At 40.2% G+C, this 16301-nt stretch overlaps 2 protein-coding genes across 2 annotated transcripts; both read left to right on the top strand.

Annotated features, from left to right (window-relative positions):
- The first annotated feature begins 1858 nt into the window (after positions 1-1858).
- LOC142519657 (uncharacterized) lies at positions 1859-3271 on the top strand. Its single transcript, XM_075622692.1, has one exon. It carries the CDS (start codon positions 1859-1861, stop codon positions 3269-3271), a length of 1413 nt encoding a protein of 470 aa, XP_075478807.1.
- Positions 3272-3774: 503 nt separating this feature from the next.
- On the top strand, positions 3775-4323 carry LOC142519655 (uncharacterized). Its single transcript, XM_075622691.1, has one exon. It carries the CDS (start codon positions 3775-3777, stop codon positions 4321-4323), a length of 549 nt encoding a protein of 182 aa, XP_075478806.1.
- The last annotated feature ends 11978 nt before the right edge of the window (positions 4324-16301 follow it).

Raw genomic sequence — 16301 nt, 5'->3', positions numbered from 1 at the left:
CTGGATGTGACTAGTATGAGATTTGACATGTCAGAACAATAGGGTATAATCAGCCGCCCTACTGTAATTAATGCTCAAACACAAAGAACGAGGTCATCATTGCATCTCCTATATAAATACGAGGTTCACTCTTTGCATTTACTCTCTATTCAGATATTGAATGCTCTCATTTATAGCTCATTTTCTCCCCTTTCACACCAATCTCACAACCATCACTTTGGTTACATTGGTTCTTTGCTTGAGTTATTCACTGACTTAAGCATCGAAGTGGTCACGCCGGACACCCCTTCGGCGCCCATTCACGTGGTTACTTTCTTGGTTGCAGGTTTTCATATTTATCCCGGGAAGCAAGCTTTTGGTCCAGACGTCCAGCTCTTATTTTTCTTAACATTTTGATAGTAGATTCGGTGGAGCACCCAACCCGGCTCACTCATTTCACCCGGATCACATCATTGGCGCCGTTTGTGGGAAATTCTGAGCTATAAGGCGTTGATATGGCTCCTACTAGGAGGACAAACCAAGACACTTCCCGGATCCAGGAAGAGAACAACGCTCGTCTCTCAGATGTGGGTGGTCAGCCGCCCAATGGTCCCCAGCCTACTATCCATTTGACACCCGAGGAGTTGACCAAAATTGTAACTAATGCTGTCAAGACAGCCATGGCTAAGAAGACAATTACTCATCCTTCCAGCCACCCCGAGCAGGAACGTGAGCAGCCGCGGGAGGAAGAGGGAAGGGAAGAGGAGAGGGAGTCAAGTGCGGGTTCTAAATGTCCTACTGTGGCAGAGGAGCTAGAAGAGTTGAGGAAGAAGGTGAGAGGGTTGGAAGGACAAGTTGGTTCTAAAAGCAGTGCTCAAATTGTCAAGGGTTGCCCATTCTCCGATATTATTGTCCGGGAACCACTTCCCGGGCACTTCAAATAAGCCAAAATCAAAGATTACCCCGAAGAACATCTGGCTCGATTTGAAAACATGGCTATGTAACATTTCTACGGATATCAAATCAAATGTAAAGTATTCCTGACCACCCTGGTCGACTCGGCCCAGAGATGGTTCGAAGGGCTGGCACCTCAGAGCATTCATTCTTTTGAAGACTTTCGAAAAATTTTCTTGCATCAGTTTAGTAGCAGCAAGAAATACAAGAAGACTTCCTTCAGTCTAGTTTGAAGTTAGGCAGGGTCAGGATGAAACTCTAAGAGCCTACATCAAACGATTTAATCGAGTAGCTTTGGAGGTCCCCACATGTGCTCCAGAAACAAAACTTACAGCCTTTATGCAAGGATTGTGGGAGGGAGATTTCTTTCGATCCCTGACCAAGAAATTGCCCGGGAACTTCGAAGATCTCTTGTCCCGGAAGAGAAATACATCAACATGGAAGAGGCGCAGAACCAAAAGAGGAAGCTCTGAAAAGAGCCAGAGGAGACCGGGTTGTCAGACCCGAGGAGAGAGCTCAGAAGAAGAGTGGTCCCAGCATTTCTCCCACGTCCCTTTAAGAATTTCTCGGGATCGGGAAGTCCAAGAATGTAGCTCGGATATTATTCCTCGTCCAAATCCAGCAACACCACCATCAAGATCAGAAAAGATAGGGTTCTGCACGATTCACAAAGAATGTTTCACAATACCAATGAATGCCGAACACTGAGGAAGGAGTCAGGTAAGCGTCCTGTGCCAGAATTTCACCCCCTCCCCGAGATAGGTCTAGACAACCACCTTGGTTGTCTCGACGTCCCGGGCCTAATACTTCTCGCAAGCTAGCAGATATCCAGAGTGGAAGTAAGAGGGAGGAGAGAAGTTCCCGGTAAGAGAGAAGCAGACAAACCGAGAGGAAGGACCCTTCTCCGAGCCGAGAAGTAATAAAAATGATTTCGAGAGGGTCTACAGATGGTTATTTCAACCGGGCTCGAAAAACAAGAAGCATGAGGGAGTGCTTAGAAGTTGATGGGAGGGGAAGGAATGAGCCAGTTATAAGCTTTGGCCCAGAAGACCTCAGGAGAGTTAGTTTACCCCATAATGATGCTCTCGTGATTCAAGCCCGAGTGGCTAATTACGACGTGTTGAGGGTATTCGTTGACAATGGCAGCTCTGTCAATGTCATCTTCAAGGAAGCATTGGTTCAGATGGATTTACAAGAGTATCAATTTGAGGCGGTTGAGCTTGCCCTATTTGGCTTTGCGGGTCATGCAGTATACCCTGAAGGAGAAATAACCTTGCCACTGACCCTGGGAACTGAGGACTTGAGAAAAACAGTCATGACAATCTTTACAGTGGTGGATGTCCCGTCCTCGTACAACATCATCCTTGGGAGGCCGGCTATGAATGAGATGAGAGCCGTGACCTCCACTTATCATCAAAAAATTAAATTTTCAGTACGAGGACAGGTCGGGGAAGTCAAGGGAGAGACCAGCCCTCTTCCCAGAAATGTTATGGGGAGACTGTCTGAGTGGATCAGAAGAAAGCGAGAAGGGAGGAGAAGGGGAAGAAGGAGAGTGCAAGATGAGGTGGCCAGAGAAAGGGAAGTACATTTCGTTGCGGAGGAAGAGCAAGAGGCAGTGGAGATTGAGCCCGGGAAGCACATTCGGGTGGCCCGAGACATCAACGCGCCCACTCGGGTAAATCTCTTGAATTGTTTAAAAGCTAATCTTAGTGTTTTCGCTTGGTCTCAACAAGAACTGGCCGGGATCTCGCCGAAGGTGGCTGAGCACAAATTAAATAACCTCCCAGGATCCCGGCCAGTGAAACAAAAGAAGAGGCATTTTGGCCCGGATAAAGATAAAGTTATTGAAGAGCATGTGGGAGAGCTATTGCGGGCCGACCAGATTCGGGAGGTTCAATTCCCTACGTGGCTCTCAAATGTGGTCCTTGTTCCTAAAGCTACTGGAAAATGGAGGATGTGTGTAGATTTCCGGGACCTGAATAAAGCCTGCCCTAAAGACTGTTATCCACTTCCCTGGATTGATCAACTGGTGGATTCAACCTCCGGGTGCGAGTTATTATGCTTTCTGGACGCTTATCAGGGGTACCACCAAATCCCCTTGGCTCTTGAAGATCAAGATAAAGCCAGTTTTATCACTTCCGGGGGCACTTTCTATTACGTAGTTATGCCATTTCGATTGAAGAATGCTAGGGCTACGTATCAAAGTTTGATGAATCACGTTTTTCAAAAGCAGATAGGCAGGAACGTTGAAGTGTATGTGGATGATATCCTGATCAAGACCCGGGAAGTCTCTTGCTTCATTGATGATCTGGCCGAGACCTTCACCACCTTGCAATAGTATGGGATAAAGCTAAACCCGGCTAAATGTGTATTTGGGGTAAGAAGTGGGAAGTTTTTGGGTTTCTTGGTGACTGATCGGGGAACTGAAGTAAATCCAGAGAAGATCAAAGCAATAATGGACATGCCTTCCCCTCAATCTGTCTGGGATGTACAAAAATTAACCGGGAGGATTGCGGCTCTGTCTCGTTTCATTTCCCGATCTGCACATAGAAGCTACCCCTTCTTTCAAGTTTTGAGAAAAGCACAAAAATTCGGCTGGGATGAAAATGTGAGTTAGCTTTCCAAGATTTGAAGAAGCATTTGGCCGAGTTACCTGTCTTGGTAAAATCAGAGCCCAGGGAAAAACTGTGGATTTATTTATCCGCTACTGAGCATGCCGTTAGTTCCGTGCTTGTCAGGGAAGAGGGGGCCAACCAGAAGCCAGTATATTACGTCAGTCATGCCCTTCGCGGGGCAGAATTGAAGTACAACGAAGTAGAAAAAATAGCCCTGGCCCTAGTAATGACTGCCCGGAAGCTAAGACCTTATTTTCTCTCACATCCCATCGTGGTTCTCACCAATTCTCCACTCGGGAGGATCATGACACACGGTGAATTCTCGGGAAGAATGGTTAAGTGGACTATAGAGCTCGGGGAATGTGACATTGAATACAAACCTCGGGTTGCTATTAAAGCCCAAGCATTAACAGACTTCTTAATAGAGATGATTCAACCGGGAGAAGAAGAGGTATGGAGAATTTTTGTTGATGGGGCATCAAATTTGTCGGGGTGTGGAGTTGGGGTGGTTTTAATTGCTCCGCCAGGAGAAAAAATCAAGTTGGCACTAAGAATCGATTCCAGGGTCACCAACAACGAAGTTGAGTATGAAACTGTTCTGGCAGAGTTGCAAGCTGCCCGGGAAGTCGATGCTTCCCGGGTCATTATTTATTCTGATTCTCAACTGGTCACCCAGAAAATAAAAGGGACGTATGAGGCCAAGAATGAAAAAAATGCTCAAATATCTCGGTCTCATCACGGCCCGGGCAGCATCTTTAACAGACTGGAGCATTGAACAGATTCCTAGAGAAGAGAATGAGGAGGCTGATACCTTAGCCAAATTGGCTGCCTCTATATCGGACACAAGAACTCGGGAAGTCATGTGTTTCACCCGGCTAGTACTTTCTGTTGATGAAGAAGTACTACCGACTCGGAAAAACTCGTGGATGACTCCTCTAATTAAGTATAGGGTCCATACCAAGCTCCCGAAAGATAAAACCCAAGCGTGGAAAATCAGAAAACAAGCACCTAGGTTTGTCCTTTTGAATGATGTTTTGTAACCGGCTCCATCATCGCTTTTCTTTTACGATGATTGAAAGAAGCCGAGTCCTCTTCATTTGTCTGAAAAAGGGTTTCCTCCCTGGCCTCCAGCTCAGTCCGAGCCCGCTGTTCTTCCTCTTCTTGGATGGCCCGGGCCTCTGCCTCTGCCCGGGCTCGGCGCTCTTCTTCTTCTTGAGCTTCCCTAGCCCTCTTTTCTACCCGAGCCCGCTTTTGCTCGGCCTTCCTCTTATTGGCCGCCTCGAGAAGACTGGCCTTAATCATGTCTTCTTCTACTGCATCAAGAGTCGAGAGTTAGGGAAATGAAGTACAGAATAAAAATACAGAGGGGAAAGTAATTTACCGGTCTGCGACTCAGCTTGACCAAATGCATCTATGGCCTAGTCCACAGGATCTTCAGGCCGGGGCCCTATCCTATAATGAACCAGGTTCCCCCGCCACCCCCCCCCCCCCCCCCCCGATCAACACTGAAGATAAGAAGGACTGGACTTCTAAGGCGTCCCAAGCATAAGTAAAGGTGGGGAGAAGTTTAAAGTCCCGGGAAAGTTCCGGTTGATCTGGATTCGAATGCAAGAAGCCTGACGCACAGGTCAAGGGGGTCGGGATGTGCATAAAGAAAAATTTGTTCCACCCCTTCAGTGATGAAGGAATGTCGGTTAGGAATCGGTAATGCATCCGAGCCATAAAAGAAAAGACCACATCATTAAATCGACAAGAGTAATAGAAGTGAAAAATGGAGAAGTTAATCGGGATGTTTTTCATACGAAATAAAATAAAAGTCGCAGCCATGATCCTAAAGGCATTAGGTTGAAGATGATTAATCAGGGAGCCCAAAGAACTGGGCAATCCCTTCAAAAAAATGGTGGATGGGAAATCGAAGACCACTCTTGAGTTGTTCCAAGAAAAAAGTTTGAAAACCAGGGGGTGGAGTGTCCGGGTGATCGTTGGGCCCGGGGATTTTGATTTTATAAGTTGAGGGGAAGGAGCCTAAAGACCGGATTTCTTCTAGGTTCCCCGGGCGGAGAGTAGAAGTCACTGTAGAAAACCACAGTGGCCCTGTTACCTTACCTTTGCCCCTGGAACTAGCAAGTCGGGAAGAAGAACCTGTAGGTTTTGATTTTAAAAGTGGTCGAAAAGCATGAATAGGTATGGCTATGGGTATGTGCTTGGAAGTTTCAGAAGGGGTCGGGGAGTTACCCTCCGACCGCCCCCTGACGTTTTGACCGGAGGTAGAAGTAGTAGAATTTGACATTATCGGGAAAGGGAAGTAAAACCAGCAAGGGAGGAGGAACTTACAGCGAGAAAAAGATGTGAAGTGGCTGGTAAATGCAGAGGACCACCGGAGCTAGGATGTGCACGTCGGAGAGTTTGAGGAAAAAATTTGCAAGAGTTTGGCCACAAGTTGAATTTGTGAGTGATTTTTCAAAAAATCGGTCAACTACTATATATAGGGGGGGTTAATCTGCGCCGTTAATCAAAAATGAATCCGACGAATTAGATTAGCCTAGGAAATTGGGCGGTATGATTGGGCAGGATATTTGAAAAGACAGGCACAGAACTCGAGGCGTCATAATGATTTATCTTCTCGGAATACGAATAGTTTCTGGCAGACTTTAATGCTAGGGTTTACGTCAGCACTGATAGGATGACATCATCCTTACCATCTCGGGGAGACTAAATGACAAATATTTTTCCTGACCAGGCACACAAGATTAATCGAAACAGCGAGTATGACTCTAGCCCGACTATTTAAGGAGGGAGTGATGATACCCTGGGATGTCCCGGGTCATGGATAATGCCCGGGACGTCCCGGGCCATGGAGGCCTGTCCATGGAAAGTGCTCGGGTTAGGAGTACAAATTATTCCCGGATCAATAAGACGACAATGAGTAGAAATCTGGATCTCAATCTGCCCAGGACATTAGGAGTGTGACGTCAGAATAAGCAGAGACGCCAGTTTAAAAGGCCGGGAAGGCCGGGCCATTGGAACACCCAGACTTAAACTACCCGGGATATGGGATGCCCGGTCTCTCATGAAAATGCTCGAGAGGCACTTCACCCGGGCCACTCCGATAAATGTGTCACATTTAATTACGCCGACAAAGTAGGGTGTGTGCGGCCGACCTATCTCTGACACCAGTGCAAGTGGTTGACAAAATCAAGTGGGCTGGATGTGACTAGTATGAGATTTGATATGTCAGAACAATAGGGTATAATCAGCCGTCCTACCATAATTAATGCTCAAATACAAAGAACGAGGTCATCATTGCATCTCCTATATAAATACCAGGTTCACTCTTTGCATTTACTCTCTATTCAGATATTGAATGCTCACATTTATAGCTCATTTACTCCCCTTTCACACCAATCTCACAACTATCACTTGGTTACATTGGTTCTTTGCTCGAGTTATTCACTGACTTAAGCATCGAAGTGGTCACACCGGACACTCCTCCGGCGCCCATTCACGTGGTTACTTTCTTGGTTGCAGGTTTTCATATTTATCCCGGGAAGCAAGCTTTTGGTCTAGACGTCCAGCTCTTATTTTTCCTAACATTTTGATAGTAGATTCGGTGGAGCACCCGGCCCGGCTCACTCATTTCACCCGGATCACATCACTTACAAAATTGAATCGTGAGACGATTTTATAGAGTTTTTGTGTTCATAAATATACTCACTTTATATATAAAATATAAATATGTTTAAACTCAGTGGTTATTAATAAATTACTGAAACAAATCAGGATCTTATTTATGAATAGATCTCTTGTGAGATGGTCGATCTCAATTATCTATATTCGTGAGACAGATCATTTTGATCTTTATTTGAAATGTGAAAAAAGTTGGTATTATATTTATAAAAATTTCCAAGTGAAGCTATAATTTTCCTACCCCGTCGTAAGCATTGAAGAACATTTTGGGTCTAATTATTCTGAAATGCTATCAATGATTTGGTTTTTTCCCTTCTAACAAGCTCACTAACAATACCCTAGTTGTTTCTTCAGGCTTGAGGAACCTTAGGTTCGAATATCAAATATTTGTTTGGATGTGCCATGTCAACTATTGTTTACTAAAAATATAACACTTTGTCATGGGTCGAGTCGTCAATGAGATCGTCTCGCAAAATTGACGGGTAAAAGTTAAAAGGATCTTATGAGAGTTTTTGTACTTGGTCGTACTAATTTTTAGTTTACTATATATTTTATTATATAAAGGTTCTGAAAACGACTATAATAGAATCGATTGGGGGACAAATATTGAACTACAATAGTTCGGTTTTTGATATATTGAACATCGAAAAATTAGATCGGGTTTGATTTTCAAACCAAGCAGAAGACTATTCAAAATAATCTACCATAAAAAACGATTAAATATTTTGAAAAACATTTAAAATATATGCAAGTGAATGTGTAAAAAAAATCTTGTTGAAATATTTTATCAAACATTTTGTATGCAATATTTTTGTGTTTGAAGAACACCAAAACTGCTCGAACAATGAATATTAAAAACAGTTGCAATAAAAAAATGTAATAAATAAAGATGCGCAAATTTATTTATGGATGTTCAGATAATAACAACTTTTACGTCACTTCTTCTTCCAATTAGGAAAGTATCATTAGAAGACATTGATTTATACAACTTTTATACAAACCTACTTCAACTTAGGACTTATATCTTGTCTAATTGAAACTCCTAGCACACTTGCTTGTCAGCTGCAATCTCACAATTCGCATAATGTTTAACTTCTTTTATGTCAAAACTACAAACACAATTTTTAATATCTTTGTGTGAAGACTCACTCACCTAAATACTGAAGTTCAACTCTAATGTATATGTGTGAGGATTTAATCATTTACCATGTATGTATATCTTAAATATATCATCACACTTGAGTTTGCTCTCATTCTAGCTAATTTTTTTATTTATGTTGCCCATGCTTTAAATCCCCTTCCAAATGTTGTATTTGATATTCAATTTGTTGTATTTATGGCATCCAAGAATAATATAAATGTTAGATACAAGAATATAACAATTAGTAAAGTTTATGTATTGTTTGAGACATTGAAACAGTCATATTCACGCTTCTAGCCACTTTTCTCATCTTCTGCAGATTTTGGGCTCTACTGGATGCAGCACCTACTGGCTGTCTACTGATTGCAGTAGCTAAACAACTAATGGTTTTAAGTAGAATCTCTATTGGTTTTAGCTCTGCTGCATTTCAGGGTCTTCTGTTTGTCACCACTAATGATTTCAACAATATTGATTTCAGTACTCATGTGTTTTGCTTATAACTCTTGATTCGTTGATATTTGGGCAATGTGTTGAACATGAGACTTGTAAATATTTTTCTTATCTTTCCATAGAATCATGAATAGCTCGATTTAGATCTTGGTCAAGAGAGATATGCTCGAAACACTGAGCTGCGCCAGAGATTCGGCTCTACTGGAATTGAGTACATAACAAGTAAATTCAATGCAAATTTGGTCCTCTTAGACTTTGATTCAGACCTCGACTTCTGAATATTATTTGTAGCATTTTGATTTTCTTGATTGTCCATTTTTGTGGCTGGACATTTGAATCACCGAACTATGAGATATTATCGAAAAACTTCTGCTTGCTAGAAACTAAGGTGTGCTGAAATTTTGTTTCAACAACCTCTCACTTCCAAATTAAACAAACAATTACACACTTGAGTAAATATGTTAGAAATACATAACAAGTTTTGTTATTATCCAAATCAAGATTATTAGCATTTCAAATCCCAACAATATCCATCTTTGTTGGTCACAAAATTTTGATAAACAATGAAAGCATCTAATATATTTCTCTCTCTTTTGTGTGAATAAAAAAGATAGATTTTTAAAATAAATTGAAAACAAAGTTTATCTCACCAACAATATTCAAAACCAATCTCCTGCTATAAATTTGAAGGTTTAAAATTGATAAAAGGAAATGGATGGTTAACCAAATTTCTCCATAACCTATTTTCTGTGACGTCACATATGGTTTGATTTTAATCAATAAGCTGATTTATCTCGCGTATAATCATACTGCAAATTTTATATCACTGCAATTCTCTATGAGTTTAGTTTGCAAAAAAGTGGATTGTCATTTAGAAACTCAAGCAAAAGGTTATGTCATTTTTCTCTACGATCGCTACAAGCTGCTCGAAAATTCAACTATGCATATATATGTTAGAAAAATATCAAAAATTTCAAATTTTAATATAAAAATTAGTTTCAAATCTTCTTTTAAGAACAACCACCACTGATATCAATTGATATGATCGATTGTGGACAACAAACATTGAGCTAGAATAGCTCGGTTCTTGAAATATTGAATACCAAGAAATTAAATCGAGTTTAGTTTTCAAACCAAGCGGAAAACATTCAAAATAATTTCTCGTAAAACCAATTAAACATTTTGAAAAATATTTAAAAGATATACAATTTGAATGTATAAAATTCTTGGTTGAAACATTTTAGCAAACACTTGGTATGCAATATTTTGATATTCGAAGAACAATAAATGCTTCAATAATGAATATTAAAAACAGTAGCCAATAAGTGCAATAAAATAAAGATGCACAAATTAGTTTATGGATGTTTAGTGAATAACAACTTCTACGTCACCCCTTCTTCCACCTAAGAAAGTATAACTAGAAGACATAGATTTATACAACTCTTATATAAACCCACTTCAACTTAGGACAAATCTCTTACCTAATTGAAACTTCTAGCATACTCGTATGTAAGCCGCATTATCACAATCAACATAAAATGTTTAACATCTCTTATGCTAAGACTACAAACACAACTGTTAATGTCTTTGTATGAAGACTCGTTCATCTAAACTTTGAAGCTCAACTCTCATGTATATGTATGAGTATTTTGTGTGAGGCTTCTAATCATTTACCATGTATGTATGACTCAAATATATTATCACACTTGGGTTTGCTCTCATTCTAGCTAATTCTTCATGTATGCTGTCAGTGCTTTGAATACCTTTCCAAAGCTTGTATTTGATCTTCAAGTTTTTGTATTTATGGCCTCCAAGAATTATATAAACGTTAAATACAAGAATTTGTCAGTTAATAAATTTCTAACATTAAAATTTTCATATTCGCGCTTCTGACCACTTTCCTCATTTTCTGCTTATTTTGGGCTCTACTAAGTCTTGACCTCGCATATCATCATATCATCGTATTAGTGACAATTAATTCACTTCCTTCAACTTTTCATATTTCCACCACTTATAAAAATTCATGCACATATAAATCATTTTTCTTTTAAACCAAGCATGCAACATATCTTTTAGCATTAACATTTCATCGTAAAATTTCATAAACATTTGAAATAAACATTTTAACATTTATTACAGCATTCAAAGCACTGTCAGGACGTCTAACATTTTTCAGGTGTAAAATGACCGTTTTGCCCCTAAAACCTTAACTTTCTTAATTTATCCTTAGGCCTTAAAACTACGACCCAAATCATTCCAAACTTAACATATCACCATAAAATACACCCATATTATTTATTAAACATAAACTTAAGCTTCTCGACTAATTTTCCAGTTCTTTTTTAAACTTAGACGCACATCCCGATTTTGACTCGTATTGACTCGAAACTTAACTAAAACTTACCAAACATGAACCAAAGCTTTTTGAAACCTAACTAAATCATATACGACCCAAATCAGGCCCATTAAGCAACTGGACCAGCCTAAATCAGCTACTGAATTTTGTCCCCACATTTTCGAAAACCCTAGCTTCCTAAACTATCCATCCCTTCACCCTTTCCCCTAAGCAAGTGGACCAGTGCCCGAGTGTTGGGTGTAATAATTGTCCCTACTTGGTGGAACGATCGAACCGTGGTGCTTGAGCTGTTGTACGATTTAAAAAGATTTGAGTTGCACCATTACAACTAGTTATAGCTTTTGGTAAAGCGGTAAGCACTCGGTCCTACAATTGGTATCGGAGCCAAGGTCACGGGTTCGATTCTCATTTATTGCAAGGAAGTGAAATTATTGGGAGGAAGATTGTTGGGTGCAATAATTATCCCTGCTTGGTGGAGCGATCGAACCGTGGTGCTTGATCTGTTGTGCGATTTAAAAAGATTGAGTTGCACCATTACCACTAGCTATAGCTTTTGGTAAAGCGATAAGAACTCGGTCCTACACTGAGCGACCCTCCTAGGACCAAGACCAAGCCCTTTAAGAACTTCCTAGTCCCGCCCTCACGAGCCAGGCACGAGGACGTGCATGGTTATCTCATATATCTAACGGTCGTGGCTAGGTCGGTGCCTAGCAGTGCGCCCTTACTCTCCTAGCCTCCGTAGCCTTGAGTGGACAACCATGACTCGAGGCTAGGACCCTCACAAGCCCCTACCCTGGCTTGGAAAGCATTCCGCACAACCCCCTTCCCTTATCCCATGAAAAAAACTGCACGCCCTAGCCCTACAAGCCCCTAGCCGATTGGTCCTCCTTGCTGCACCACGTCCGGCCTCACCCTTGCATCTGAGGACCTTTAATCATGTGGAACAACAATACTTTAAGTTCCTCTACTGTGGCAGCCCCTTTATACATCCTTAGCAAAAGTTTTACATCATGAAATCATGAGTTCTAAGCATATCATGGCATAAAAACGAAAATAATACAAGGGTTCATATTTTTTTCAAGAAAACTTGCATCAAACATATAATACGATGTGATAGATGAGAAAAATGAGATTAAGGCGTGCCTTTGCACTTATTACGCACGAAAGCGAGTTGAGATGCGAAGAACGTCGACGTAAGGAGGACCTTGCTGAATTCCCTTAAACTCCACGTGGTTTTCCCTCGAGATTTTTGTGTGGAGTGTGTGGTGAGTGCTGATGAAAGGGTCCTAGTGTTTAGAGGGTTGGGGTGTGAGTTTTATGAATTTAGGTTAGGCTTTTAGGGCCTAGTTTTTGAAATAAAATAATATATCAAGGTTTAGGCCCAATATCATAGTATAGTAGGCCCACTAGTTATTATTTAAAATACTTTGTTGAGGAAAATTTGTGCAAATATTAGTCGAGTTCTCGAAAAGTTCATAGTTTCGTCGAAAATCAGATACCGGCTAAAAATAAGACTCAGCGTGTAAAAATATCTTATAATACCTCATTTTCAAAAATATCCCTTAAAATATACCATGTATTAAAAAATTAAAATAATTATTTTATAAAAATATTTTCCCTCGTATGGTCCCCAGTCGTCTTTCCTCAATAGCGTCTCGAATAACCTTTAAAACACAATTTTATGTATTCTAACAGAAAATCCTATTTTAAACATGTAATCATGCACACCATAATTAATTCATGCCATTAAAAATATTTAATTAGTAATTTTTTATATTTCCTAAATTTGCATGCAGTTGTATTACGTTATCGCATTTTGGACCTTACAATTCATCCATCCCTTAAATGGAATTTCATCATCGAAATTAAAACTTACCAAATAACTTCGGGTAGCGACTCCTCATGTCCCTTGCAGTTTCCCAAGTAGCATCTTCATCCGAGTGATTTAGCCACTTGACTTTGACCATTTGAATAACTTTGTTTCGGAGTCTTCTTTCTTGCCTACCCAAAATTTGTATAGGTCTTTCCTCGTATGACATATTCGGAGTTAACTACAGAGGCTCATAATTTAGTACATGTGAATGGTTCGAAATGCACTTTCGCAGCATCTATATGTGTAACACATTGTGTACTCCAGTTAGCATCGGTGGCAACGTCACTCTATAGGCTAACGTTCCAATCTTCTCCAAAATCTCGAAATGAGCTATGAACCTCGGACTAAGTTTGTCTTTCTTGTCAAAATCTCATAACACTCTTCATAGGTGATACTTTCACAAATACGTGGCCACCCACTGCAAACTCTAGTTCTCTTCGTCACTTATCGGAGTAGCTCTTTTGTCAGATTTGTGCAGTCTTCATCTTATCTCGGATTTTTACTATTAGATCCGTTGTTTGCTTGATCAAGTCCGGACCAAATTCCCTTCTTTCACCAACCTCCTCCCAATGTATAGCTGATCTACACTTGCTTCCATATAGTGCCTCGTAAGGAGCCATTCCTATAAGTCAATGGGTAGCTATTATTACAAGTGAACTCCACTAGAGGTAGCTTCGGTTCCCAACTTCCTTGGAAATCGATTACACAAGCTCGGAGTAAATCCTCCAAAATTTGAATCACCCTTTCTAACTAGCCATCGGTTTGAGGATGGAATGCTGTACTGAATAACAACTTTGTCCTCACTTGCTGCATGTAGACTCTTCCAAAAAGATGATGTGAACCTCGGATCTCGGTCAGAAACAATAGACACTAGAATCCCATGCAGTCGGACTATCTTTCGAATATATAGCTCTTCATACTGTGTCATGGTGAATTTCGTCTTGATAGGCAAAAAATGCGCTGATTTCATAAGACGATCAACTATCACCCAAATGACATTGAATCCCATAATAGTCTTTGGCAATCCCACAAAAAAATCTATGGTAATATTTTCTCATTTCCATTCGGGAATAGGAAGTGACTTAACCTTTCTGGCTGGCCTCTGATGCTCGGCTTTAACTTGTTGGTATGTCAAACACTCAGACACAAAACGTAAGATGTCTCGCTTGATGTCTGACCACCAATACAATAACTGCAGATCCTTGTACATCTTCGTGCTCCCATGATGAATGGAGTACAAAGTATTATGAGCTTCTTTCATAACGACTTCTCTCAAAGAATCGCCGCTAAGAACTCAAAGTGGATCTCGATAATGAACTATGCCATCCTCCTTGGAATACAGCTTCACCATAAGAAAAATACAAATTAACAACACTCATACGACAACGGTTTTAAAAAAACCGTTGTCGTAGCCTAAAAAACCCGCTGATAGACAACGGTTTTTAAAAAACCGTTGTCTTTGATGTGTCTACGACAACGATTTTTAAAAACCGTTGTCTATGAGCGTTTTTTTTGGAGTACAACAACGGTTTTTGAAAACCGTTGTCTAAGAGCTTTTTTTTTGGGCTACAACAACGGTTTTAACAACCGTTGTTAACGACAACGGTTTGTGTAAGCCGTTGTCTTTCGGATGGTTTTTTAACTACGACAACAGTTTTTTAAAACGTTGTCGTTTTTTAGTGTTTTATTTGGTTAATGACAATAGTTTTTGAAAAAACATTGTCGTAGTTTCTAATTTTTTTTAAAAAAATGGTTAATATTTAGCGATAGTTTTTCATAAACCGTCGCTAACTTACGAAAAACCGTCGCTCATTTAAAATCAGTGACGGTTTTAAAAAACTGTCGCTATATTTAGCGATGGTTTTCTAAATCACTGTCGCAAATTTAAATTAGCGACGGTCCGTAAAACCGTTGCATTGTTAAATTTGTGACATTTTAAAAAAACCTTCACAATTTTAAATTAGCGATGAAACAACCGTTGCTAATTTAAATTTTGCGACGGTTATTTATAAAACCGTCGCTTATAGCGACGGCTTTATTATATCCGTAGCTATTAACGACGGTTTACAGAAAAACCTTCGCTAATAGCAAATTGCCTATAAATATCCGGATCCTTAGTTATTTCTTCCCACAAAAAATTCTTCTCTCTTCAACTATTTTCAATTCTTGTTTAAAAAAAAAAAACTATTTTCAATTCTAAGTGCAAGATTATAAATATTATTAATTTTGTAAGATTGTAAGTTTTTTTTGTTAGGTTTATTAAATTATAACAGTTAATTTTTTTTAATTTTACGGAAAAAAATAGCGACGAAAATCATACGAATAACCGTCGCTACGTAGCGACGGAAAGCATGTTAAACACCGTCGCTAATTAGCGACAGAAAACGTGTAACCATCGCTAGGTTGCGAAGGAAACCATATGAAAAACAGTCGCTAATAGCGACGGTCTTATGAAAACTGTCGCTATTAGCGACAGTTTATTTTAGAAAAACTGTCGCAAAATTTAGTTTAACAACGATTTTTTAATGCTACGACAACGATTTTTCACCGTCGTCTTTAGACGTCTACAACAACGGTTGTTGACCGTTGTCTTTGAGCGCATCATTTAACCACATGGCCTTTAACAACGGTTTTACAAGACCTATGACAACGGTTTTTCACCATCGTCTTTGACGTCTACGACAACGGTTTTTCACCGTTGTCTTTGAGCGCACCCTTTAACCACAGGGGCTTTAACAACGGGTTTATTTGACCTACGACAACGGTTTTTAACCGTTGTCTTTTGCCTTTTTTCTTGTAGTGCTTCCGACCCTTCGCTTCATCTCTTAGTCCCCGCTTTTGAAATTGCTTATCAGAAAACCGCCCCTCTCGGATTCTATCCCTCAACGTCAACTGAACTGTCATGGTAGCAAGATTAGGGGCCAGCTCGAACCGCTGAATCTCAGACTGCTATGGTCTCTGAAGTGATAATTGTGTAATAACTACTGTCTTTTTACTCAATGTGTCCGCTACTACATTAGCTTTGCCCGGATGGTTGCTAATGTCACAGTCGTGCCTTTTACCAACTCTAGCCACCTTCGTTGCCTCATGTTCAACTCTTTTTGGGTGATGAAGTACTTCAAATTTTTATGGTCGGTGAAAATCTTGTACTTCTCCTCATATAAGTAATGTCTCCAAATCATCAATGCAAAAACAACTGTTGCAAGTTCTAGCTCATGAGTCGGGTAATTCTTCTCATGAACATTC

The sequence above is a fragment of the Primulina tabacum genome, chromosome 11 (assembly GCF_025594145.1).
Source record: "Primulina tabacum isolate GXHZ01 chromosome 11, ASM2559414v2, whole genome shotgun sequence".
NCBI lineage: Eukaryota > Viridiplantae > Streptophyta > Magnoliopsida > Lamiales > Gesneriaceae > Primulina > Primulina tabacum.
Note: the sequence above shows the minus strand (reverse complement) of the source record. Positions and strands in the feature narration are given on the sequence as shown.

Coding starts and splice junctions, on each gene's coding strand:
- LOC142519657 (XM_075622692.1), top strand. CDS start 1,859: ATGATTTCGAGAGGGTCTACAGATGGTTATTTCAACCGGGCTCGAAAA.
- LOC142519655 (XM_075622691.1), top strand. CDS start 3,775: ATGACTGCCCGGAAGCTAAGACCTTATTTTCTCTCACATCCCATCGTG.